This window comes from Cinclus cinclus, chromosome 7, assembly GCF_963662255.1.
Source record: "Cinclus cinclus chromosome 7, bCinCin1.1, whole genome shotgun sequence".
NCBI classification, from domain to species: Eukaryota; Metazoa; Chordata; class Aves; order Passeriformes; family Cinclidae; genus Cinclus; species Cinclus cinclus.
This window is the reverse complement of record NC_085052.1, coordinates 34,151,994-34,179,868: the sequence shown is the minus strand read 5'-3', so window position 1 is coordinate 34,179,868 and position 27,875 is coordinate 34,151,994. Positions and strand designations below refer to the sequence as shown.

Genomic DNA, 27,875 nt, shown 5'->3' with positions numbered 1-27,875 from the left:
ACACGGGAACGGCCGGGGGGGAACGCCAGCGGCGTTCTGCCGCCAGCGCTTCCCCGCGGCGGCCGGGCACAGCCACGGAAAACAAGTAATAAATATAAATCCTTGGTTCCGCAGAGTCACCTTTCCCTTAATCTTCCTGGAAATGGGAACGCGTTCTTGCGTTTTGAGTCGCCTTAGTCCCATTGTTAGGAAGCGGGAGATGGAGATTGTGCCTTAGGGAAATAAAATAACTTGCCTTACAACTTTCCGTGTTTCCCATGCGCGACGCATGTTGCCCACCAGGCTTTGGGAATGCAAAACTAATATTTCAGGACTTTTTTTCTTTTTGTGGTTTTGAGTTTGGGGGTTTTTTGTATTTTTGTTTTTTGGGGTTTGGTTTGGTTTGTTTGGTTTTGTTGTTTTTTGTGGTTTTTTGGCCTAGAATTAAAATAGTCTGACGGTATTTCTTTCGAAGATTGCAGTTACAGAAGATAGACATCCAGGAGATTCTGCCTTCTGCCATGGCTCAGTTTGGAGGACAGAAAAATCCCCCTTGGGCTACTCAGTTTACAGCCACTGCGGTGTCTCAGCCAGGTCAGTTTACACTCAGTGTTTGAACCCTGACATCTGGTAGATTTAGAGATTACATGCTTGGGTATGCACTTCAGAGTGGCACGATGCTAACTAACTTATCTGAAGTCTATTGAAGTGGTTTAAATCGGGAATTTTTTCCCCCACAGTAGAGACTTTAAAAGTCGTTGCCTAATACTGTCTGTTGGTTTTGTTTGTTATTTGTTTTTCTTAAGGGGTGTGAGTAAAATCCCAGGTGAGTTTGTATTGATTGTTTCAGTCAATAAACAGCATATCAAGTTATTCATATCCAAAGATGTGTAAATCGCATTACCTCTTATTAAATTATATGGTTCTAGATTAAATAATGTAAGCTCTAGTAAGGCATTACAGATTTTTTAAGTGCTGCCCAAGTTTCATTTCCTGGGCAGCATCAATCAATGTTTACAAATTAATTTATTAATTTATTTTTTCATAGATTAGCCATGATCCTCATAGTGGAAAATTCTCTGAAATCTGCTACTTGGGTGAGAAGAGGGGTGTTTATTTTTTTAATGCTAAATTATAATTTAAATGTCCCTATAACCAGAGGTATTGCCCTAATAATGGTAGAGGGTTTCCTTTGATTTAGCTAAGAGGCGTTATTAATTGCAAGCCATTGTTTAAAAACCTATCTGGCTCCATTTTCATGTTGGTTTACAGCACAAAAGGTTTGAGGCAAGAATCTGAAGCTTGATGGATGATGAATTTTGGTGCTTTCATTTCCAGTTGTGGAGTGCCTTTTGCTTTTTTTGAGTAGAAAAAGTTTGTTAATTAAATGTTGTAGCTACGTTGTGCATTGTGAAGAGACTTCAGCAAAGCTGTGGCACGAGGAGGGTTCGGGACATGCGGTTTCTGCAGTTGCTCTGATTTGAAATGAAGTTCAGTAGCTTTGTGTCTGGCAGCCTAGCAAAGGTTGGGAATGTGTGACATTCTTTGGAGGTGCATGTCTGGGGTGGGAATCTTTCTCCTCTCCTATCTCAGTTTTCTTTCCCAAGTGAATTCTCCAGTTTTTCCCGTGGGCAGTGGTCCAGTCACACTGTGCATCCTCAGGAAGTGACCACCCACCATGTGCTTCTCAGCACTTTGTCCCAGGGTACCTTTTCCTTTTCTTCCATGCCCATTCTGCTCCATTCCCTACCTAAACTGTTGCTGTCCCTAAGCAGCTGCCCGCAGGCAGTTTTCCACTGTTCCTCTGAATAGCTCACAATTCCCTTATCCAAATGACAGTATCTCCTTCTGTAAGAAAATCCCTAACAGCTGGAAAGGGTTGGGAATGTGGGAGAGACAAACTTTGCTTTTTGTTCTCACGTCAGGCTGGGGGAGATGTTGGAGCAGTCAAAGAATGGGAACACCTGGGCTGGACTGCTCTTGATGAGTTGGCTTATGTGACAGCTAATGCATCAAAAATAGTGATGGAAGGTGGAGGACAGGCTCCATGTCCTGTCTCAGAGGGAAAGCTGCACAAAACCTGCCAAGGAGAGGAGCTGGCAGTCATCTTAGAGCTTGCTGAAGTAGGACCAGGAGGGAGCCCTGGAGGAGGGGTGGAAGGAGCATACATCAGCCTCTTACCCCTTCACTCCTCCTGGGCCAGTTTTGTACTTCTGAGCCCCCTTAAATGCAATGAAGTGCAAATGCAACTGAAATAGGACAGTCAACATCAGTTGTTGTGAGAGATTTTTCACCTGCTTGGTGAGGACTGAGGGATTTAATAATCTGTAGGGATTTATAGCTGTTTGTCTGACCCGGCAGCACCTGACTCAAATTTGAGAGCCATTAAAGGTGTAACATTTGGTTGCACTTTTACCTTCTTCCTGTGCTAGCTCCCAGTGTTCTCTTCACATTGTAGTGTCCTTTTCTATTCCTGGTGCAATACACAGTTCACCATGTCTTCATCTTCTTTTTTCCCTGTGTGCTCTGTTGAATACAGTCCCTAGGATTATTCTGCCCAGCTGTTCTTTTAGCACATACTTGTTCCCCTGCTTTTTTAATTGACTATTTTGATTTACAATGAAGAGCACAGGAAGCATCTTTTGGAAGGTAAGCAGTGTGCTCTGGCACTGCTGGGACCTAAAGAACAGTATTTGTGGTTGAACTTTCCCCTTTCAATGTGAAGCTGTGATCTTCCAGAGAGGCTGTTCTTCTAAGGAGGTGGTGCTGTCGGCACTCAGGTGTGCTGACCACCCTGAGCTGCTGCTCACCTGTGTGGCACCCAAGAAATTGTGCATGTTGCCTTACCCTTGTGAATCTCAGTGCTTGTAAATTCATTTTAAAGAAGTACTTTTAAAGGGTTGGCCAGAGCTGTTCCATATATTTATGCATGCCAGCTGTTTTTATCCAAGGGTCAGGTTCCTTCTACAAAGCTTTGAGGTGCTTGGGTTGAGGGAAAGAGGTCTTGATTTCTGTAACACAAGCAACATGACATATGTTTTTTTTCAAGCTGTCAGAAGCAGTGAGTGATCATGTTAGAAACACAATTTGATAATTGCAGAAAAGGTAATATCAGGCTTGGGATTTTGTGTTTTTCATTGTTTTGGTTTGGGCATTTTTTGGTGGATTTTTTGTGTATTTCTGATGTGGACGTTGTCTTGGCCATCCCTGGTGAAGAAGTAACCAAACGAGTTATTAAAGTTCATTATTAAGGTGAGACACACTAGTTGTAGACTGACATGCTGTGTAATGAAGGATTTTGTGATCCCTTTGGGAAGTCTTACTAATTGCTCTCTGTGCCTGTGGTGTTAGAAGAGAGAGGGGCAATTCCAGGTGCTGGCAAAGATCAATGTGTGAAGAGAAACTCCTACATGTAACACAGTGAATTTTTGTCTGCTCCTCATCTTATGCATCATAAGACTAAAACCACAATAAAGCTGCTGCCTTGCCAGTTAAGCATTGTTAAGGCACAAATTAAATCATGCCTGCTACAGAAAATTACTTGTAGCTTGCATAATGATGTGCAAACTCCTGAAACGCCTACGAAGGAGAATTCCCTCCTCCTCTCTAGCTCTTCATTTTTGGCACCTCTTTGGTTTGTGTCACAGGGCTTGCCCTGTGCTGTTTTCAGAGTTATGATGAAAAGCCTGGTTTTATAGAACTGTAGTGCTGGCTCTGCTGCGTTCTGCCTGATTGGCGATGTTGTCTTTGCTGTATCAAGACTTAATTGCATTGGAGTGAAGAATGATGCAGCTGATGAGAGCTGAAGTGCCTGGAGCTCAGTGTCCTGTTATTGCTGGTGGCCCCTGAGAGGTGACTAAAGCAATGTGCAAGAACAGGGTGAGCATTTGGAGAATCTCAAGCCACTGAGGAATAGTAGCTGGTGCACTGCTTGCTGGCTTGCTGTAAACAGATGTCCCATGACAAATACGCTGAGCCTGGTTTCTAGTGCTTGCCTGTTCAAAGGAGTATTTTTGGAGTAGGTTGTGTGGTGTTTGTATTGCAAGTTTGTGAAGCTTAAAGAAACTTGGAAGCCCAAGGACCCAATCTCACAATTTCTGACAACTGTGAGAAGTGTCCCAAGCCCTGCACAGGGAAGTCCTTTACTGTAATTCTAATGAACCTATGCCACTTAGCAAGGAGACATACGTAGCTGTGCATTTTGAAGATGTTTCCCTAACTTTTAGAGATCTTTAGGGTTTAGGAGTAGGAAGAGGGACTGCTAAATACTGTCTTCGTGTTTGTTGCAACAGAGATGTTTATTACCTAACCCAGAGCTGCAGCGTAGGACCCCAGTTTCTGTCTGAGTCCTTTCAGCTGGCAGTGCCACACAGTGTTTGGTGCCAGTGGGAGTTGCTTGCACTGCATTTGAAGGAAGGCATCTCCATCACTGTACTTATTGAGATCATTACAAAGCCTAAGCAGCTATTGTTTGCCACTGCAGATGCTTGTTGCCAGTAATAATAATATGGCAGTCAGATGTCAATTCCAGACTCAGTCTGATTCATCCTCTGCCTCTTGTTTTCCTGTGTGATTCTTCCTTTTTGTTCTCTTTTTTTTTCCCTTTTTATCTAGTAATACAAACTCAGTTGCATAATTAGTTGGAGCCTGTTTGACCAAGATGAGTGCACAGATGAAAGGTAGATGAAAGTCCTGGAAATACTTGGGGGCAAATCAGTAGGAACAAGATACAGCTTTGAAAAACTTGTTACTACAGGTGTTATCCTTTGAGAGGATGTTGTCTGTCTTTTGTCTTTGCCCTTTCTTCGTAATTTGATCTGCAGTGTTGTAGACCATAGATAACCAGTTAATACTAAATGCTCAAAAAGTGACAGTAGAGATGGCAAAAAAAATAATTCTTGTTTTTCCTTAGTTGACAAAACGGAGTAAGGGTCTTAGGATGGGCTGGGAATTGCTTGAGGTGATTCTGGGTTATGTTGAAACGGAAATTGCCGTAGTGAAACTGAAGAGCTGAATAATCCCAAGATTTGGTGTGGGACTAAGCATTTTTCTGGGTACCACTGGTACAAAAAGTAACAGAAAGCTTGTGAAATTTGCTTTTGGCAATGCTTCCCAACTTCGTCCCTCCGTGTTGGACCAGCATTAGGATAGAACTTCGGATTGAATGACAATAGCTTGCATAGTCACACGTGTTTGAAGGTAGCAGCGTGGAGCGAATTTCTGCACTAATGGGAATTTCTGCTCGGCTTGTGGAAGTAAGAGGAGAAACACCAATGCATTGATTATTAGCCTGGACTGAGACAGCAAAGTATTGAGGCCAAGAAAAGTGAAAGTTGTCCCAGGATGCAGCAGCAAAGCTTTTGAATTATATTTAAAGGTCTATTTAAGGCGTGTTAGGTGAGACATTGATGAGGATCCAGTTGAGGGTGTCCTTCTGGATGGTCCAAACTGCACATTCGTATTGAAGCTGATGATCAAGCAGGAGGCAAGAGGATCCAGGCAATGGAGGGTCTGTCATTAGAGAAGCCTCAGATTTTGTTTGTTGGCTTCTAAAGAAATTCAAATTTTGGAGATTACCAGGTGGGGAGTTAATTAAATGCTGTACACTGCAGAGTGCTTGATTTCACTTTTAAAATACTGTTACTTCCTGGAATTCATATGTGACAATATTTGATGGAGATCATAGGGATAGCAACTATTTTCAGTGCTGTTTATCTATTTCTTTGCTGTTTCATTCCAAAATTATAAGATTATCAGTGCCATCCACAAAGACTCTGCTTTGCTGGAAAGGGCAGTGTGGTAGGAAGGATTACATTATTCAGGACCTGTTGAGTGGGGTACATCATTGTGGTAACAATCACCAGCTACCAGAAGTGTTTTGCTGCATGCCTGGATCAGGAATGAAAGCTTCATTTTGCATCAGTAAGAACAGTGTGGAGCACAAACTCTGTAAATTTGTTCCTTATTCCACTGTGTGTCATTGATGGCTTTGGAAGAGAGAAGAACCGTGTTAATATGGAATGTTGCTCAGTTCTGAAGATGGCTGGCTGACCTGTTTTTGCCAGCAGTATGTTTCCCTGCCGAGTTTCTCTCTGGTTTTATTTAAACATGTGGACTAGACTGATAGTTTAATGAAGTGATATTTGATCATGCAGCTGCCGGTAACTTTTTGAAGAAGTCCTGCCAAAGAGGGAGCAGGTTTCCAGATACGTTTGCAGCTTTTTGCTGAGATTTGCATTTTGCAGGGCTTTTTGTCACCCAAAAGTTCCATCTGTAAGTCCTGAGCATACCTTGTTCAGAGGCATAGCCTGTGCATAGGTGCTCCTCATCATTTGTTTATGTTCTGTGGTGAGTGAAAGGCTGGCATGACAATAAAATAATCTTTCCTTCTAGGCAGTTGGAGTCTGGGCAGCACAAACCCTTCCTGTTGAGAGCTGGAGAGAGCTTGAGTCCCCTTATATGACTGATTAAACTCTGTTGTTCCAAGGCTGTTCCTTCTCTACCAGCCCCCACTTGACAGGGGACAAAGACAGCACTGAGTGAAGCAAAAAGTTGTGTGATTTCAGAGGACGTGTTCCATAAGCCTCTGTTTCATAGCTGCTGTTACAGTAAAGCTTTCTCTTACCCGCAGACAGAATGCAATATATTAATCTACAGAGCAGAGCAGCAGTCTTCATTTGGCTGATGCAAAACCTGGAACCTTCAAGAAAGTACATGGGGGTGGGGGGAATGGCAACCACAGAGCTGTAAAATCATGAGCAGCTCCAGACAAGGAAACGTAACGGTCTCTGTTCCTCTGCCGCGGATTACTATTGGTAGATGAATTTAGAAGAGAAGCTAGTGGATGTGTTCCTACATCTTGAATTTTGGAACTTGATTCATCTCCCTGGCGAGCTTGACTGAGGCGTAAAGCATCGCCCGGTGCGCGAGCGCTCACTGGCCGTGTTCCCTCCGCAGCTGCCCTGGGCGTGCAGCAGCCCTCGCTGCTGGGAGCCTCCCCGACCATCTACACGCAGCAGACGGCGCTGGCAGCCGCGGGGCTGACCACCCAGACCCCCACCAACTACCAGCTGACGCAGACCGCCGCGCTCCAGCAGCAGGCGGCAGCCGCGGCCGCGGCCCTGCAGCAGGTAAAGCAAACACCGCGGCCGGCGCTCCCCGAACTTCGTAAAGCTAAAGGATCCAGGAGGAAAGGAGAATGGAAAATGGTGAACATTGCAGTGTGAACCTGTCTTATCGATGGTGGGGGTTTGGGGTTATAGCTAGCAGTGGTGGAGTTGGTGTGCCAAGCTGGGGATTTTGGCTGTGGAGGAGCTGGTTTTCAGCTGCGGAAAGAGCTTTGGGAGAATCAGTTTTGCTGCATCTAATCTGGGGGATCTCGAGTATCTCTCATCACTCTGTATATCCTTTATGGAATTTTGCATGATTTCATAATGTGCACTAAATACTGTCTAAGTGTCAGGCTTCAAAAAAAATCGCTGATTTTAGCTAGAAAGAGAACATCAGGGCCCGCTGTAAAGGCTCAGAGTATTTGTTATGAATATTATATACGTTGATATTATTAGTTATTTTTTAATTAAAATTGTTAAATGTAAATTGTTTTTATTTAAGACTTGCTAAGCAGATGACTTATATTTGTTATTATTGTGGTAATAATTCTCTTGTTTATGATATTTTGCTTTTATCTGTTTCAGCAATATTCACAACCTCAGCAGACTCTCTATAGTGTACAGCAACAGGTTTGTCTGATTCTTACTGTGTACATCACAAATAACTTAAAAACCAATGTCCACTTTGTGTCTTCTATCCAAAATCATCCTCATATGGGAAGTTGTTAAAGAAACTTAAGTGATACTCTGTGTAGCAAAAGAGAGCTTGAAGTTCATAAACTTGGAAAGACGTATGCAGAATGGAAACCTGCCTACCTTCATGCAAAAACAAATTTTAAAAATGCATACTATTCCATGTGTCAGTGATTCTCTGCTGAACTTTGCTCCAAACAGGGCCGTGTATTTTAACTGCTGGAAAGACGCTTTCCCTTTTGGAAAAAATGCTCCCTTTTTGGATTCTTATGGTGATCTTCAAACTTAACAGGATTTTTTAAAAAGAATAAAAGTGCAAGGGAATTACATGCCTAAACTGTTACAGTTGCCAGATTTTTTTTTGGTATTGCTATTAACTTTCAGTTCAAAAAAAATTTTGCATTTCTCCTTTCTGAATAAACCTGGGTTATGCAATATTAAAATTAACCCCACCAGCACAGGATGTGCAAACTGCTGAAATGACCAAGCCTTGAAGGACTTACTAACCAATTCAGATTAAGCAAAAACTCTTACTTGTAAAGAGGAGGTAGAATTGTACAATTTCCGTAAGCATATAAAATTAATTTATAACTTTATTTATTTTAAGTTGCAGCAACCTCAGCAGACCCTTTTAACTCAGGTTAGTTTGGTTTTATTGTTTGGTCTTCATCCCCAAACACAGATAATGCAAGAGTGCAAATTTGTGACATCTTGGTATTTTTAATCTGTAAAATGAATCATAATATGAATGGACATTTTACTGGTACAGGTGTATTTTATCCAGATGTTAAAATATGCATAGCCTTGGTTTCAAAAATTAATAGCAACCACTTTTCCTTAATCTTCACGGGAACGTGTGTTGATTATATTTTAATTTTTTTTCTTTGTTTGAACTTCAAGTGTCCAGTTGTTCTGCAGTAAATAACAAATGGGGAAAATCTTTCTCTTTTTGTGAAAGAATTTAACTTCCTCTATTAACAGTATGTCCTTAAAGTTTTAAAAGGAATCTTGCTGAGCTTGACAGGTTTAAAACACTCAGCCATTTAACACACTGCAAATTGCTCTAGTTGCATTTTCACTTGAACTTTTAAACAGGCTTTAAAAAGGTAAAAATATTTGACTTGATTTCATTATCTTACTGTGTTCTTCTGTAAGAAGGCAAGTACATGAACTGTTGAGTTAGGGAAGTGTTCGTGTTGGCCTCAGCCTTTACTAGCTTCTAACCCTACAGGTGGGATATAAATGCAGAATGACCTCTCAAGCATTTATTCCTAGCAAAGTTGGGAATTTAACTCCACTTCAGGCCCATTGTATGGGTTACCTGTAGACAATAATGCAGTCTTCATGCTTTTTGTCTGGATAAGGTGCATTTTTTGGGGGAAGCTGACTCTCATAAAAAATGAAGGATAAACAAAGCCAGTCTTCATTCAAAGTAAGAGATGTGTCACCTACAAAAAAACCCGACAAAGCTGACGAAAATACAAAAAAAATCTTCCACCGTCTGAAAATGTCTATTCTAGGTGCTGTAGCCTTTTTTAACTTCTGTCTCCATGGCTAAAGGACCTGCTCCCTGTCAGCCTGGCAGCTGCTCACAGGATTGAGAGTTGGCTTTGTTTTGCTTCTAGCCGGCCGTCGCGCTCCCGACCAGCCTCAGCCTGTCCACGCCGCAGCCGGCAGCGCAGATCACTGTCTCCTACCCGGCTCCCCGCTCCAGCCAGCAGCAAACCCAGCCACAGAAGCAGCGTGTCTTCACTGGGGTGGTGACTAAGCTACATGATACCTTTGGCTTTGTGGATGAAGATGTCTTTTTTCAGCTTAGGTAAACTGGGAATACTCGCAGCCTGTGAGATGTGCTCTGGGATACTCCCAGTAATCAAAGGTGTAGATGATTGCATGCTAATTCTGTGACTCCACTGGTAGGGCCATGAACTTTTGAATTTTGTTAATACAAAGCCCAAAGCTGGGAGACCCAGAGGTTGTTAGCTCCTCGTAATGGGAAATTGCAGAATTTGTTGGTGATTAAAAGCATAAAAACTGCATGTCTTAACTTGGTCCTGTTTGGGGAACTTTTGCCTTAGGGCCAAAGACAGGGAATTGCTAAGTTTCTGTGCATACCCTGAACATAAGCATGTGGTACTAATGCTGAATTTGGGGGTGGATTCTCTTCCTGTAAGCTTTTTTAAATGAACTTTCCCTACTTCCTCCCATCTTCAAATGCAACGTGCAAAAAACCTAGCTGAGAAAGTCTCTCACGTGTGTTTTCTGTAATGTTTGCAGTGCTGTCAAAGGAAAGACACCTCAGGTGGGTGACAGAGTTTTGGTAGAAGCTACTTACAACCCGAACATGCCATTCAAATGGAATGCCCAAAGGATCCAGACGCTGCCAAACCAGGTATGTGGAGTGGCCCAGTGTCCCCGGCAGTGGCTCCTGTGGCTGGAGCTCGCTCCCGACTCGCTGTGTTTGCTGTCAGAACCAGAGCCAGGCGCAGCCTCTGCTGAAGACGCCACCGGCCGTCCTGCAGCCCATTGCTCAGCAGACCTTCGGGGTCCAGGCACAGCCACAGCCACAGTCCCTGCTGCAGGCACAGATCTCAGCAGCTTCCATCACACCTCTGCTCCAGACACAACCTCAGCCACTGCTGCAGCAGCCACAGCAGAAAGGTGCTCCTTCGGTGCACGCCTTTTTGGGGGGTCGCTCTGATGCTTACCGGGTGATGGTTATTTTCTTGTTAATCAGAAGGTTGAAGTAATAGCTGAGAGAATATGGAGGGGACTCAGATTGAGTATGTCTTCCTGCAGTAGCTCAGAAATCACCTGGTTAGTGAAATCCCCGTGGACTCCTGTTCATGTTAAGATTTTGTAATCTGAAAACAAATTCAATGTGAATTTTGTTATTTCACAGACAAGTTGGGGAGTTGAAAGTATTAATAGCAGTGCTGTCCTCCAGCATCTTCTACAGTGTTCCACAAAATCAGGTTTTGCAGTTGTATTATTAAAGCTGTTACTTCTTTGTTTATTCATTTCAGTTAGCCAGGTTGGCATCTGAGAGAAGAAACACTGCCAAACATGGCAAATCTAAAACAAAAGTTGTGAATTCTCTTCACCTTTGAGTGGCTGAGGAATCAGTGGTAGAATTGATAATATTAGGACTGGTCTTACCACAGTAAAAGCAAGGGTAGAAGAACCAAAGCAGAATTGTTTTGCATAAATGCTTACTACAATCTAATTAGTCCTTGTTGTGCACTGGTGTTTAGTAACATTTGCTCCACTTAAATATCAGTGGGTTAAATGTCTAGAGACATAGAGAGTATGTGCTGAGGGATCGATGTAGCAGTATAATATATTGACTAAGGAATAGTTTCTTAGGATGACAGTTATTTTTTTTGTATGAATAGCCTTAAAATGAGGATTTCAGTTTTCCTTCAGTTCAGTGAGTAGGTAGCATTATCTGTCTTAAATTAAGTTTTCAAAAAGGCTTAGCTATTTATTAAGATGGATTCTGTGTGCTTAGGTTATATTAGCTTTCATCTCAAGAAGATGCTTTTGAATCAGATTTCACTTGACCAGTGTCAGTTTGCCTCAGTGAAGGAAAGCTTAGGTCTCTTGAGTTTCTTTGGGTGGGTGTTAATAATGGATACATTTGACTGTGGAGTTAGGTTAGAAAATGTAGCCAGGTGAAAGAGCTGTAAGCAGCAGTGGATGCCAAGTGTAGATAGTTGCCCAGTATTCTGCATTGATGCTGTATGTTTTGTTTCAGGTGGCCTGTTGCAGCCCCCAGTCCGTCTGGTTTCACAGCCACAACCAGCTCGAAGACTAGACCCACCATCCAGATTTTCTGGGAGGAATGACCGAGGTGGAGACCCTATGCCAAACCGAAAAGATGACAGGAGGTACGTAGACCAGACTGTGATCCCAGCATTCCATAAAGACCTGTCCTCACTCAGAGCTGAGCTGCTTGCTCCAGAGTGAGTCAGCAAAGCCCACGAGTGGTGTTACCCTTGGGAATTAGGGAAGGGTTCTTATCTACCTGAAAGTAAGGAGTTGTGCCATCAGTTTCTCTTCTGAAGAGTCTGTGCTGAAACTTCTTCCCTTTTTTGAGTTGTCTCTGACAGGTCTGGCTTCTGTTGCGCTAGAAATCATTTTGTGTTACCAGCCTGCAAAAAAAAATTGTATTTTCTGTATGTTTTTCAAGTCGTGAAAGAGAACGAGAGAGACGAAGGTCCCGGGAAAGATCCCCGCAGAGGAAACGCTCCCGAGAGAGATCACCCAGACGGGAGAGGGAGAGGTCACCGCGGCGACCCCGGCGCGTCGTGCCTCGTTACACGGTTCAGTTCTCCAAGTTCTCCTTGGACTGGTACGTGTTCACAGGGCCACATGTTTACCTGCAGCTCGCCTAACCGTGGGCACTGCTTACTGGGAGCTGTGTCAGCTCACGTGTAAGTGGGTGTTGAGTGACAATCCTGGCCTTAAAGAAGAGTCAAATATGTAATGGCTAAGAACCTTATGTGATAAACTTCTTGGAGGTTCTGTGTTTCTTTAGAATGCTATTGCAAAATAGCTTCGTAATGTTGTTTAATGAATATTCCCTAACACGCAGACACATGAGTTGGGAGAGTGTTTAATAGTTACTTAGTTTTTAAACTTCATCCATGACATTAAAATGCAGTGTTCGTGAGATTTTGTATATACAGCATCAAATCCACAATGGTTGTATTGCCAATTAATAGACCTCTAATGAAGTATTTTGTTAATGGTTCCTTCCTGCTGTATCTTTCAATGAATGCCGTGTCTTTCAGCCGTAGCTGTGATATGATGGAGCTGAGGAGGCGTTACCAGAACTTGTATATCCCAAGCGATTTCTTTGATGCTCAGTTTACATGGGTGGATGCTTTTCCTATGTCTAGACCATTTCAGCTGGGAAACTACTGTAATTTCTATGTAATGCATAGAGAAGTAGATCCTATAGATAAGAACGCTGCTCTCCTTGATCCACCTGATGCTGATCATCTCTACAGTGCTAAGGTTTGTTTGCTTTTTGACTGATAACCACTATTCATTAGAAATTTTTTTTTATCAATAGGGTGCAAAAGTGAGTATAACTGAACTGAAAATATTCTGCAGCCATTTTCGCAAAACACAGCATTTTAAACTTTTAAGTAAAAAGCTAGTATGTGGAGCTTAAAGAACCCCGACTGAAATTTACTTTGTTTTTCTGTGACTAGAGCTGTGCTAAATCTTGTGTTTCCAGAGGGGTCTTCCATTCTCTGCACCCAGTTGCAGTGATGTGATTATAGGAAAGAAAGCCAGCTCCTGTAAGGTCCCTGAATGATTTCTTAGGCAATTCATTTTGAGTACTTAATGGAGTCCTTTTATTCCTTCAAGGCTACTTTTTGTGCAGTTTGTGTTATTCTATTTAGTGGTATTTTCTTTCCTTTTTTCCTATTTGTGTCAATATTTATTGTTTTGTTTGAAGTAGATTGAGATGTCTTTAACGTGTAATACTGCTAACACAGATTGCCCTAAAAATCTCAGACCTATTTTAATGGCAGACTTCAAATGGAACAGGTTTTAGGAAAATGTTTTGATAAAGGGGTCTCTTATACACAATTACAGCCCTTGGCACAGCATATTTTGATACTTAGATAAAGATTAACTCAACTTACCTTCTGTGTACAAAAACCATAAAGCCTTTGCTTGACTATCAGACATCCTGGTTTTTCAGTCTGTTTGTGCAGAGCAAGGGCTGCCTTTTAGAAGGCTGAGATTCAAAACATAGTAACTGAGAAGGAGCAGCCTGTTTCGTCATACACCTGTTTAGGGTAGAGAGCCACCTTGTGAAGTTTTGGTATGTGTGTTTGCAAGTTGTGTTCACTGTTGATCAGTCATAGTGAGACCTTCACCAGACTGCTCTGACTTGCTCCATAGGTGATGTTGATGGCCAGTCCTAGCATGGAAGATCTCTACCACAAGTCATGTGCTCTGGCTGAGGATCCCCAAGAACTTCGTGATGGATTTCAGCATCCTGCTAGACTTGTAAAGGTAAATATGCTTCAATGCCAGACACTTTTGGCAATAAAGGTTGGTTATAGAACTTTACTGTTCTTGACAGTAAGAGAGGAGCTTGTAGAGAGCTGAATGATGACTTCATTTTTCCCCTGAAGAGACCTAGTTTATATGTCAGTTCTTTTTCCACTTCATAGGAGCTTCACATTTACTGCTTTGTTCAACCTAATTAAACTCAATTAACTCTGTTAGCTGCTTTTTACAAGCACTTGCTTGTTTTGTAAGGGCTCGGATGTGAATAGGATATACATACATGAAGCAACAGTTAAGCAGCCATTGTGTTAAGTGAAACTCAACCAGTGAACTGAACAAGCTGTAAGTGCTGTGGTGTTTGAGGACAACAAACACTTTTTCCAATTAAATTCTAACTTACTGCACATGGGAATACTGTCATTTATAGGTATGATGCTCTTGTGATCTCACCTTTTGTAGCTTTTTATCATCACTTTCAAGCAGGCACATCTATAAATATGTATCAGAGTTAAGACACTATTTAAATTCTGTCTTTTGGGTTAGTAACCTTTAATTCCAAAGGAACAAGCCTATATCAATAAAAGAACTTGATGGAAAATCTTGAAAGCAAGAATGAGTGATGATGTTTTAAACCTATTCCATTGCTGAAATAACGTGTGGAAAAAAACAACTGAACTCTTTCTTGACTGATTTTCATTTTCAGATTTCAAAATAATATGACAGTTTACTCACAGATTTCAGTGTGTTTGCTGTGAAATACTCTTTGCACTTTGGGAAAATGACTTTACCCCTAGCAGGGGAACATTCAGAAGACTCTTTCTGTCTAGTTTTTAGTGGGTATGAAAGGCAAAGATGAAGCTATGGCTATTGGAGGACACTGGTCCCCATCACTGGATGGACCTGATCCAGAAAAGGACCCTTCGGTGCTGATAAAGACGGCAATTCGTTGTTGCAAGGCTCTTACAGGGATTGACTTAAGTGTGTGCACGCAATGGTAAGTACTGTACTGCAAAGCCAAGTACACTGTAGAAATAAATACTTGTCTGTTAGCAGGACTTAAAAAAAATAAAGGAAAGAAAAGAAAAAAAGCTGGAAACCCCTTTTTTCTTTGTCAACTACTCTTGGTAGTTCAGGTAAACTACTCAGAAGGATGTTCTGTTTGGTAATAAGCTTCATTGGTGCCACCTGTGCTGAATACTGCATTAAGAACTAATTAAAAATTCTGGGTTTATTTTGACATGTTATACTGGAATTTTTTTAATGAACGTGTGTTGAAAATATTTTTCATTTTGTGCATAGCTGGAGAGGATCGTCAAGAGAACTTCATTTCATTGTTCTTTTGTTATAAATAAATAGCCGTTTGTTATACAGCCATATTTTCTCTTGATGAGTTTCTGTCCTGTGTTAACACTCACTTCAGTTGTACTAATACCAGGAAAGCCTATTGTACTCTCAATTTGAAGTTCTTCAACAACTTCCATTTGCACTTAAAACCTACGTGGGTAAACAACAAGTTGTATAAAAGAGCATTTTGTTGGTTTTCCTCCTTTTCAGTTGCGATACCTTTTTACAAGCCTGCCAAAAGAGAAAATATGGCTTCCATAATTTTTTTCTTTAGATAAACCTCAAGGTCTTGCAGCAAAATTTCTTTACTTGATGTGCTACAAGTGATCTAGGCTCTTTAAAATGTATTGTAGAATTTTTTTTCCAACATGCTTCTTCCCTTGCAACAGGTACCGTTTTGCAGAGATTCGCTACCATCGCCCTGAGGAGACCCACAAGGGGCGTACAGTTCCAGCTCATGTGGAGACAGTGGTTTTATTTTTCCCGGATGTTTGGCATTGCCTTCCCACCCGCTCAGAGTGGGAAACCCTCTCCCGAGGATACAAGCAGCAGCTGGTCGAGAAGCTTCAGGGTGAACGCAAGGAGGCTGATGGAGAACAGGCACTGAACGCTAATCCCTTTTTCTATTTCTGCTTCTCACAGGCACAGGAACACAGGCACAAAATGCACACCACATACTACACAACATACATACACAGGAGGAACATAACTGGTAACAATGACTGGTAAACCAGCTTTCAGCAGTGTAGTGAATGTTGCTTTTGATTTTTATTTCAGCTAGTTCACTAACTTTAAATGTGTATGCTGATATCACAAACGGAATTAAATTGTGCTTATGATGCGCAGAAAATTTTTTATCGTAGACGTAGTTGCTGGAATCTGGGACCAGTTGTTGAGTGAGATTCAGTTTATGAATAGCTGTCTTTAAACATTTTGCCATTTTCTGAAATTTCTAAATTCTCTCTTGCGGCCAGTTCTGATTGTGATATTTGAAATTGAACAAACACTAGTCTGAAACATCTGAATTTCAGGCCATGTGGCTGGTCAACATCTTGGAATAAGGGAAGGTCTGACTGAACAAAGAGTAATTTGGGGGATTTAAAATGTGGGGGAAGATCACCCACTGTGTGGTTACTGGAGACCAGCAGTGTCTGTGTAACCCCAATATCCTTTGTGGTGTTGCTTATCACCCTTTTGTGTTCCACAGATCTGGCTTGTATTGGCTGAGTGGCACTGTGATCATTTATAAAGTGGTAGAATGTGTGTGTGAACTTGTCTAAATAATAACTTTAGGAGAAGACTATCTGAAACAGTTGTGACCTTGCACAGATCAGCAACAGAATTTAAAAAATAACTGAAATGCTTTCAAGCTTTCTGAATGATAATTTCTAAATTTTATTTGTCAGGATGAAGAGGAAAAGGATGATGGGGAAGCTAAAGAGATCTCTACGCCTACACACTGGTCTAAACTGGATCCAAAAACAATGAAGGTAACAAACACTTCTTAAGATTTGATTCCATTGTACGTTTTCACTTTCAAGATATGACCTGAAATGCAGCTGTATGTTCCCTTAACTGAGCGAAAAAAGCTTCAGTAGTGTTTTGCTGAATTTATATGTACTAGATATGGTATCACAGTGTGCAGGGATGACTCCTGGTTGTAGTAAGTGAGTAGAGCTAATTGAATCTATTCTGAACTTTGTACAATTAAAGGATATCATGTATGATACATTAACTGGAAAATGGGAGTTCTGCTGTAATTTGCCATATTGCCACTTATATTAAAAAAGTAGGGTCTAAAATTCTTAAATGGTACATTTTTGTACAGTTACTGCCTTTTTAAACTATGTCAGGAGACATAATAGTTTCCTCAAAAGCAACAATAATAATAAACTATTTTGCCCTAACAAAATCCTTTCTCTGCCTCTGTGAAAAGTTGCTCAGAAAGAAGTGTTTTTTGTGGAAAACATCACTTTAAATGTAATATGCTTTTTGTATCAGTAGCTGTTTGTGTTTTTCAGCACATATGAAAAAAATACAGTTGACTTTTCAGTGCTGCTCATTTTTACTTCACTTTCTCTACTAATCAAATGTTTTGTGATGTGACTGCTTGATACCACTCATAAAGCTTTTATTTTCCAGGTAAATGACCTTCGCAAAGAATTAGAAAGTCGAACCCTTAGCTCTAAGGGACTGAAATCTCAGCTGATAGCTCGACTGACAAAGCAGCTGAAAGTGGAGGAACAAAAAGAAGAGCAAAAGGAGCTAGAGAAGTCTGAGAAAGAAGAGGAAGAGGAGGAGGATAGGAAATCTGAAGATGATAAAGAGGTTAGGATTTGGACATGACATGGTTTTAGTCCTAAGACTACATTAAATATATGAAACATTTGTATAAATATGAAAAGTAGAGGTATGTGCCTAGTTGTGCTGGGATTCTGTTCTCAGTTGACTGCCCTGGGAACTCTTGCTGTACCTTGAGGTGCTGAACTGGGGAGAAGTCTCGGCCAGTTTGAATTACTTTGTATCAGCCGAATCTGCTCAAATGTGCATCTGCACTAAGGGTGTCTGAATTAATGTTTGACCTTAAATGTAAGGAAAAATAAATCTCAGCATCCTGAGAAAAGCCATGCTCAAGATGAGTGAACACACTTAACAAGACCTTAGCTCCTTAAACCTGCATGAAAAGCAGCTGCTTAGTTCTGTTGGCCTCTGTGTCTCACAGTCCAGCTTCTTCACATGGCAGATGGTTTGCTTGGATTTGTTTTCCCTTACTATGAAGTTCTAATTTTTGCTTTTGGATACTTGCTTTGTATTGGAGTTCCTTAGTTTTGCAGTTTGTAGTTGCAGTGCTTAGTCTGGTTTGCTGTTACACAAAGATAAACAAAATCTGTGCAGTAATGGCAAAGCTCAGCCACAGAAAAGGGGCGGAAATGTCTGGAGAATGGCTTGTGCTTTAGTTGCTTTTAAACCTGCCTTTTTCTGTGTTCCTACCTGCTAACCTGTATGGGGTGACTGGAAGTTTTATATTTTTATATATCTGTAAACCTTGTTGTGGGAGGAAGGGCCTTGTGCTTGCTAATTCTGTCAGCTGCTGCTGCCTTCTCCCACAGCTTGGATGGGGTTCAACTAGCTTGGGTTTCTTGCCACAGCTTTCTTTAGGATTGGAGGGGAGCTGTGATTGCGCTGGATTTTTATGAAGGTCAGGCTCTGCCATGACTTTATGTAGTCAGGATTCTTCAGTATTTGTCTCTTGGCGATCAGCAAGATGATGGTATTTTACCTTTTGTAACCCTTCATTTCCTTTGCATCAGATATTTCTGTAGAGATTGCATTGCCCATAATCAAGAGTTAAGTAAATTGTCATCTGGTAATGGTTAAAGCTGTGTTGAGTATCTTTGGAGAGAGGAGGTATGGAAGCCTTTCTCTTCCTTTGTAAGGAATAAACAGCTCGCTGTACTGTACAGCTGTGCCTTGCTTTCAGCAGCTTAGGCTTTCCTTTGCTTTCCTCAGAGCAGCAAGTCCTAAAAACTAAACTAGAGACTAAAAACTAAACTATTCAGCTTTGGAATATGCTCCATGTTGGCTTTTTTGTCCCTCTTAAGGAAGAGGAAAGGAAACGGCAGGAGGAGCTGGAACGTCAGCGGCGGGAGCGACGCTACATCCTGCCGGATGAGCCAGCCATCATCGTGCACCCGAACTGGGCAGCAAAGAGTGGCAAGTTTGACTGCAGCATTATGTCCCTGAGCGTGCTTCTGGACTACAGGTTGGAGGATAATAAAGAACATTCCTTTGAGGTAACTCAGCAGTGCTACTTCACAGATAGCTGTTCTTGTTTCTTTATCGTTTTCAATTGAAGTTTCAAGTTGTGAAATGCCAAGTCTTTGGGACGTGGTACGATAGGAATACAGTCACTGCGTGGTATCCAGAGGAATACACAGGCTTTCAGATATGGAATGGGATTTGTAAAAGCCTTTAAGGATTCCACAGTCAGAGCAGATTGTAAGAAATCTGACACTCCAGGAAATTCTGATATGATGGAAGTTGCTAAGAAGGCACCTCATAGTGACTTTATCATAATTATATACATTTTAATATGTCCTTCAGAACTTCTTGTCACTTCTCCTTTCTTCTTCATGTGCAGGTATCGTTGTTTGCAGAACTCTTCAATGAAATGCTTCAGAGAGATTTTGGTGTCAGAATTTACAAAGCACTGATTTCCCTCCCAGAGAGAGAGGACAAAAAGGACAAAAAAAGCAAAAAAGATGAGAGAAAAGAAAAAAAAGAAGAAAAAGATGATGAAACGGATGATCCAAAACCTAAGAGAAGAAAATCTGGAGATGATAAAGATAAAAAAGAAGAGCGAGATGAAAAGAAGGTCTGGAGTTAGCAATATTAAAATGTTTCTATTTCAGTTTTACAGTATTGCTTTCAAAAACTCAGCTCTTGTAATGTCAGTTAATTGATTTGATCTATTCCAATATGCTTAAATTACATTCTGTAATTTAAAAATTTTACAGGTGTATTGGGAGTATTTTAACATCTAGCTGTGTCTCATAGATCTGTATCTGTTCTTAGGTGACTATCCATAAATGTAGGCAAATTTTGACTGACTGGGAGTAAGGTTTTTACTTGGCTGGGTTTTGAGTCTTGACTAGATAAATTGTTACAGAGGGAAGATAAAAGGAAAGATGATTCTAAAGATGAAGAAGAAACAGAAGATGACAATAATCAGGAAGAATACGATCCAATGGAGGCAGAAGATGCTGAAGATGAAGATGAAGGTATCTTGAACTATGAATTTTGTGACCTTTCACAAACTTTTTTTTATCATCACTGATTATGTTCTTTCAAGCTGGAGAGCGCACTGGAACTAGGCAATTTAAAATGGCATTATTAAACTAATTTTATTTTAGCAGTTCTGACCAGGTTTACTTAAAATGTGAGTACCTTTGTGCTAGGCATTGTATGAACGTAGTTAATATAAACTGGCTGTGGTGCTCTAAGTAAGGCATGCATATAGAAGTGGTTTTATTTTTTTCAGAATGCAGACCACTCGCAACTCCCATTGAAGTCAGTAGGAGATGTGAGTATTCAGCACCTCTGAAAAACCAAGCCACTTTTACATGCCTAACTTCCTACTCCTCAGTTCTGCAATGTCATCTTGGTTTTAGCTAGGGCAGAATGTCATGTGGGTGCTCTTCAGCCCATGTTACAATAAGTTGGTTTTTGTTTGGGTGGAGTTGTGCTAGCCTGGAGAAATAGGGAAAGGGTCTGGAGGACTTGGCAGGCAACGGCAGCAGCTCTTTGTTTGCTCAGAGATTCAGAAAGGTGTAAACATCGTGTGCGTTTTTTGGTTTGTTCTTTGGGGTTGTTGCCTTTCTGTGGAGAGGTTTTGCTAGAGATGTGGGTTTTGTGTGGATACTGCTATCCCAGCATTTTCAGTTGTATTTTTGGCAGAGTACTGCATCAGCCTTACAAAACTGATGCTAATCCTGTGGTTTGCAGAATAACTCCCATTTGCTTATAATTTGTCTGTAAGGGTGGCCTGGGCTTCTCTGTTCTGTACAAGAGCTGTTGCTTTCTATAATCTGTCCTTGTGCCATTCCCAGTCAAGAGTTGCTGATAAAACCCAACAAGCCATGGAGGTGCAGGAGAAAGCGATTAGTTCTCAGAAAAAGAGTTGGTAAAACCAGCCAAGTGTTGTAACACATAGTTTTTTCCAAAGTTTTTCCTCACAAGAAAGGTGAGCTTAAAGCTGAACTTGGCACATGGTTCTCTGACCCCAGACTTGCACATAAAGTACAGAGCTGCATGCCATAATCCATCCCAACAGTTTTCTCATTCCTTCCTCTCTTTCAGTCTAGTTTTAGTGTACTGCCTACCTTTAGACAAAAACCTGCCATTTGTAATTCACATCTAAGAAGTGATGTGATCTGTAACTTCTTGGAGAATCTAAGTCATAGTAATCTCTCTCACTCTTAAACATAAGAGTATAAACACATGGTTTTAATTACATAGTTTATATGTGTTTTATTATATTAAATATTTGAGAGTAAATAATACTGAATTTGAATAGGAATAACCATAGCTGAGTGCAGACTCTGCCAAGCCTCATTATGAAGAATTGTGATAATTTCCTGCACACCACTTAAATAGATGGAGATGTTGGCAGAACTCATCTTGGCCTAGTTAGCATTTGTTTCAGCTCTTCTGTCCTGTGTGTGAAACAAACAAGGGAAAAAATTATAAATAGCTTCTGTTAAAATAACACTAGAGTTTAAGAGGGCTCACTTCAATGCATTTTTTATTATTTTTAAGGGAAGTGTATTGCAGATGTTTGGGGGCTTATATGGAGTTTTCTAGAGGCCACATGTGTTCTGGTAATGGTTATATCATTGTTTGCTGTGGGTATGTTGAATTTTCTTTCTGTTTTGCAGATCGGGATGAAGAGGAAATGAACAAACGGGAGGACAGAAGAGAGGGAAATAAACATTGTAAAGAGAGGGCGTCTAAAGATAAAGTAATTAACACCTTTCTTAACAACTGCATAGATCTTGTTAGACTTGTCCTAATTACACCTCAGCTTCATTTTTATTGGAAGACCCATTTTCCCTTTGACAAACAGCTGTTAAGTAAATGACTGAGGGCAGAAGGGATGTTTCCTATTTTATAATTGGTTAATTCTGTGACCATTTTTTACATAAAAGCATGAACAAATTGCAATTGTGACTACCAGCTATTAACTATCCATTGTGGTGTATTTCTTTTAAATATTGCAAGATTACTTGTGTTACATGGCTTAAATTAGTAATAAGTAATGTGATCTAAGTGGGTAGATGCTGTTAATTACTTGACTGAAAGTAACAATAAAACAAACAGAGAAAAATCTACTGTTGAGTGAGAGAAGTTGGTGTATTTTCTGAATTACATTTTAACTCCCTAATGAGCCCATAATCAATTTTCTGTAGGAGAAAGACAAGACCCAGATGGTCACTGTTAACAGGGATCTCCTGATGGCTTTTGTTTATTTTGATCAAAGTCACTGTGGATACCTTCTGGAGAAGGACATGGAGGAGATCCTGTACACTCTCGGGCTACACCTGTCACGCGCTCAGGTTTTGTATACTACTAAAAATCCTTCAAAATGTAACAGGAATGTTTTAAGTGGGAGAAAGGTAATTTAGCTTCTAGAGGCTTTCCTTACACACCCGATCTCTTATTTTCATGCACCACTTCATATTTACAATGAAATAATTATGTAAATTATCTTGGAGTGAAAAGGTGAAGTTGGCAGCTTATAATGGGCCCATACTGTGTATGTAGCTTTTGTCTCTAAACTGTATTTATTCTTTTCCTAGTTTGTTTGCATTTTAAGCCCCAGTATGTTAAAGTTCAAAAAGCTATGCAAGTTCTTTTAAATTTTCCAAACTCAGCCATTCTTGTTCAGGTAACAGGATGTCTGGGTATTAAGTAACACCATTATTTTTTCCCACGTGCTGTAGGTCAAGAAGCTGCTTAATAAAGTAGTGCTTCGAGAATCTTGCTTTTACAGAAGACTAACAGATACTTCTAAAGATGAAGAAAACCAAGAAGAGTCTGAAGAGCTACAGGAAGATATGTTAGGTGGTAATTTGTTTTCTTTTTTTTGCCACAAACTTCCAGAGAGTAATTTCTGTGTGATGATGAGAGTTCCAAGGCACTTGATTTCTTGCAGAAACTAATTGAGCCAGTTTGGAAAATGAAATCTTTAGCAGTTCAAACGTAACAGGGTTTTTTGTGCTTCCAACACATAACGTTGCAACTCTAGGATAAATCTCGATATCTTGGAACAGGAAAGAGGACAGAGGTTAATGTTCAATATTGATGACCATCATTTCTCATTAGTTTTGAAGTCAGAAGGCTCAGAGCTGTTGAACAGAGCCTGAGTTTTGAAGACTGGGAAGAGGCATAGAATGATGTCTTGAAAGAGAATGCTGCTTTTGGCAAGGGGAAGGAGGGAAGTGTGAGGGACAAACCAGCAAAGCTGCATGTGTGTATGTTCTCTGAAGAAGTTTCTGAGGCTGGTCACTGAAGAATGACATTGTGGTTGTTCCCTGGTGCTGACTGCAATGCAGGAAACCGGCTGCTGCTGCCGTCGCCCGCTGTGAAGCAGGAGTCCAGGGCCGTGGAGGAGAACGTGGGGCTCATTGTGTACAACGGAGCCATGGTGGATGTGGGCAGCCTCCTGCAGAAGCTGGAGAAGAGTGAAAGGGTGCGGGCAGAGATAGAGCAAAAGCTGCAGCTACTGGAAGAAAAAACAGGTGGGAGTTACTTTGAAGGCAGTGCTTACAGGGCTGCAAGACACTGAGACTCTTTAAGTAGATAAATCCATTTGGGTAATATTTGGGATCTAAATTTTATTCAACTTGAATGCAAGACTTCAAATGTGGTCAGAATTAAGTATTATCAAACGGTAATTCAATACAGTTTTTAATGTTCTTTAAAAATTAGTATTATGGTGTTGCACACAAAGAGAATATTAAGATGCAAAGTACCGGGCATCAGAAGTGACTTGATGTTTTCATTCCTTCCCTTCCTAAGATGAGGATGAAAAAACTATACTACAACTGGAGAATTCTAACAAAAGTCTATCTGCGGAGCTAAAAGAAGTAAAAAAGGACCTTGGCCAACTGCAAGAAAATTTGAAGACTTCAGATGATAAAAAGCTGCAATTTGAGGGTCAGCTGAATAAGACAATCAAAAATTTAGCTACTGTTATGGATGAAATACAGAGTGTTCTCAAACAGGTTAGAATTGTTTAATTCCTTTTTTTTATTATTATTGTAGGCAAACTTCTGTAGACTAATTATTGGAGCAAACAGTCCAATAAAAAAACAATTTTGACATGAATTCAGGGCAGCAGCATCTTAACACATGTAGAGAAGATGCTTAATGTTTGCTTATTTAAAGGTAGGAAATTGTGGGGTTTTTTTTCCTTAACCTGCAACATATGTTCCTGATTTCAGTGTTTTTCAAAAGGTATTAAATATTAATGTAGATCTCAAACTGTCTTAAGCAAAACACATAAACTCCATACCCCTCAGTTTTTCAGGAAAATACCAGAACTGGTTATAATTAGACTGAGTAGGATACCAGTTCACATCGTATTTTAGAGATACAAACAGTATCTGTGTCTCATGCTGCTTTACAGCTCACATGAGAACTACAGCTTCTACAATTCCCCTTATCCTCTCCCTTTTTCCTTTTAAAGGACATTATGAAGAACGAAGATAAAGATCAGAAATCCAAAGAAAATGGAGCAAACGTATGATAAACTGCTGCAGTTTAGAAGAATGGTGTTACATAATGTAATATAAATCATGATACCAGAATGTATGGGAAGTGATGCATGTTTGATTTTAGTAGTATAAATATCTTAGTTCCAAAAGATGTATAAAGTTTTATGAATGTGAGTGTCTGCTCCAGAAGATTGCTTGTAATTCTTAGCATTCAATTTGAGACACTCCTCGAGTGAAAATAATTTTGCATTGCAAAAAGTTTTAGGATGAACTTTGTTATAGTTTTAACCCTAATAAAGTTCATCAACGTAATGAACAGTAGCAAGTATTTAATTACCAAATGTTTCTCATTGAAGTCTAGTGAAATCAAAATTTTCATTATTTATAGACTTGCCATTTTTAGGTTTTTGTCTTTATTTTGGTCTAATTAGTCTTTTTAAATTCAAATATAAATCACAAAATAGCATGCTGCTTAATTTTACAAGTAAAGTTTTTTTTTAAAAAAAAAGCTTCTTGGATTTTTTTTTTTTTCACTTGTCACAATTTTGCTTTTCCCTTTCAAATATAACTTTCTTCCCCAAAGCTGCTTGTATTAAAACCTTGTAATATACAGTAGTTCAGATGAGTTAAGAAAGCAATAGAAATCTACCAAAATACTGGTAGGGTTGTGAGATTTATATGAAAATACATGGGCCTGTTTTAAATGTGTGTCATTTGTGTTCATTAAATTGTTCTTATCTTTGGATTAATATATATACTCCTTTTTAATAACAAATGCAGTATATTATAATGTACAGTTGGATGTCAGAATAATGCCTTACATGGAGAAAAAGCTGCCAGTGTGAACTGCCTTGGGTTAAATTTGGACTGACAAAGTGTGTAATTACTGATAAGGCTTCAGTCCAACAAAAAATTTGATCCGCACGTATCTGTACTGCATATTGTGATTACAAAGGAGCAGGACACATCTTGGTTTGTTGAGAATGGGTAAGATGGCCTTTCTTTGTGTTCACAAATCATTAGGGATCGAAACTCATGAGTTAATGTGACTTCCTTGTCAGAGGCAACTTAAAGAATGTGAAATACCAACAGTTGTATTTTGGTGCAGCTCCCAGGAAAATTACGGGGTTTGAAAGTTGGGACAGAAGTGTTTTCTTACAGAAATGGTTAATTTTAGATGTTTTCTTTTTTGGCCTAGATGTCCTAGGTAACAAAATATCTGTTAGGAAAGTCCAAGTGCCATAATATGTATGAATAACCTACATGGAAACTCATGTAGCTTTAATGAGATACACATTAAAATGCCTGAATTTATGTTCAAAAGAGTCTAAGCTGGTGCTTTTATCACTTATCTTTCTTGGCTCTTTTGGAGCTAGACAAGTGAAAGATCTTTCATTAAAGTAACATGCATAAGCTTCCCCCTCATTAATTTCATTTGAGTCATTGTCTTAATACCTGAACTGTTCACAGTCAAGCAGGAAATACTATAAAAACCCTAACTGTATATAAGTACACAGAAAATACATGTTTTAGAAATTGGGAGATAACATCTCAGAATGATTGAATGAGGATGGTGATAAATTTATCTTATGAAAAGCATCACCTGTGGTGTACAGATGGTGTTAAATTCTTTTGTAATCAAATTATATTTTTCACCTTTACCTTTGTACAGATTCTTGACAGCATGTTCAATTTTTGACGTTGAGCACCATTTATGTAAATGGACTTGAAAGAATTGCATCTGAAATACTTTGTTCCTGAATTTCAGCAGTATGTGTGAACATACAAGAAAATGAGTCTCGAATTTAAGATAACAACACTTTAGGCACACTGAAACGTCTGAAATATTTTGCTTGGGTATTTTTACCTTAAACTGCTGAGATGAAAGCAGTTGTTTAAACAAGCAGGCCTCCTCATCTGGTTCTTCAGTGAGGGGCCCTGTGAGAGTTGCTAAGTGATACAATTTTTACAATATTTAAGAAAAAGAAATTGTTAGAATGACTGTAATCTTTCTCTATATTGATTTGATGTAACAGTGTTTCAGATACGATGTACAGTCTGTGTTTATGTTGGAAAGGAAATTAAATGGGTAAAGAATAAGGGATAAAAAAAAACAGAGAAGTTTTACAACCTCCACAGAGCTTGACCAGTCTCCTGAAGCACAGATAATCTGAGGAAGAACATACACCTCTTACAGACTGTGACTTGCTGGACCAAACAGCACAAGGTTCTGTATATGACCCACATTGATGCTGTGTATCAGCTAAAGCTTCTTTGTACTAATCCTAGAAATGTGACAAATTCTACAGAAAACTGAATAGCGTATCAGTAATGGAAGGTTGGATAAGCAATCTTTTGTCTGTTTTATGAACAGGGGTTTTGTATTTCATGTCTGCATTTCCCACCTTACTTTGCACTTCTGAGTTGTTTGTTATGTCCCAGTTACTGGTAAAAGGCTGCTAAAAGTGAGCCTTGGCATCCCACTTGTTTGGACTTTGTAAATCATCACAAGTGCTCTATAGAAAGCAGTAAATTTTGGAGTGCTTTGTTCTGTAGAGAAAGCCCTGCTACAGCAGGCCCATAAATGGAATCTGATCTCTCTTTATAGATTTATTTCCCTCCCTTTTGCTATTTTGACTAATGAGGGCAAATTAATGAGTTTAACCCTTACAAAATTAAACTCAGCCCCGTGGATGTCTGTGAATGAGGCTGGGAAGAAAGATCCAAGTGCTATGTGCATGCAAACTGACCTAGAGTAACACAGGCTCCCCTGAGGCCCCTTTGCTTTTGCTAGGGCAGTGGAAAGACACAAGCGTGTAGTTTCACTGCTCCATAGAAACAGTGGCATGGGTGAGGTTTTGCCAGCTTTCTGTGGTGCCAAGGATTGCATGCAAGAAATGGGGCTGCTGCCAGCCCTGCTGCATGTTGTGCCACAGTGAAGACACCCAGGGTTTTCCCGACTCGCCCAGTGCTCGATGCCCAGGCACTGCTGCAGAAGGACTCCTGGATTGCGGAATGACTGCGGGTTCTTGGTTTGTCCCCTGTCCTCTGCCTTAGTCTGGAATGCCCTGAGTGTACAGTGGAGAAATTGGAATTCTCTCTCTGGTGTCTGGGGGTTTCCACAGATCCAGCTTTTACAGTTGAGTTCTTCCAGTATCTAACATTATAAAGCCTAGTCCTTTAACATAACTTCTTTTTCAATGTTTGAGAGAGAGGAATGGCTTCCAGTCCATCTTCCTGCTGAGTAATGTGCTGTGTGAATATGTTTGGACTTATGTAACAGTTAACTTTCACTGATAATTTTGTCAGGAATGTGCACAAAATGTGGTTTTTCTCTTGCTTTTCTGTACTGTTTGTGTACCCAGGTCAGGTTCTTACCTTGAATGCATTTGTTCAGTGCAGTTTCTATTTTAAAATATAAAAGATAAAATAATTC

At 40.2% G+C, this 27,875-nt stretch overlaps 1 protein-coding gene and 1 non-coding gene across 7 annotated transcripts; both read left to right on the top strand.

Annotated features, from left to right (window-relative positions):
• Window positions 1–145: 145 nt before the first annotated feature.
• CCAR1 (cell division cycle and apoptosis regulator 1) lies at window positions 146–25,946 on the top strand. 6 transcript variants are annotated; one of them, XM_062496816.1, is made up of 25 exons: window positions 147–573; window positions 6,937–7,187; window positions 7,674–7,718; window positions 8,389–8,421; window positions 9,407–9,600; window positions 10,059–10,173; window positions 10,253–10,442; window positions 11,539–11,671; window positions 11,974–12,135; window positions 12,578–12,803; window positions 13,707–13,820; window positions 14,645–14,811; window positions 15,551–15,761; window positions 16,568–16,651; window positions 17,304–17,489; window positions 18,764–18,955; window positions 19,303–19,536; window positions 19,831–19,942; window positions 20,203–20,244; window positions 21,599–21,681; window positions 22,130–22,276; window positions 22,664–22,784; window positions 23,276–23,461; window positions 23,742–23,947; window positions 24,412–25,946. In XM_062496816.1, the coding sequence occupies exons 1-25, from the start codon at window positions 501–503 to the stop codon at window positions 24,469–24,471; spliced, it is 3,567 nt and encodes a 1,188-aa protein (XP_062352800.1). In that variant the 5' UTR covers window positions 147–500; the 3' UTR covers window positions 24,472–25,946. The 6 variants fall into 6 exon arrangements, with proteins under 6 accessions (XP_062352804.1, XP_062352802.1, XP_062352800.1 ...); XM_062496819.1 differs by having other exon boundaries at window positions 148–573; window positions 6,937–7,109; window positions 24,412–25,945; XM_062496820.1 differs by lacking the exon at window positions 20,203–20,244 and having other exon boundaries at window positions 146–573; window positions 6,937–7,109.
• On the top strand, window positions 14,432–14,495 carry LOC134046480 (small nucleolar RNA SNORD98). The gene has a single exon (XR_009933367.1). It is a non-coding gene; the product is annotated as a small nucleolar RNA SNORD98 (small nucleolar RNA).
• Window positions 25,947–27,875: the final 1,929 nt, after the last annotated feature.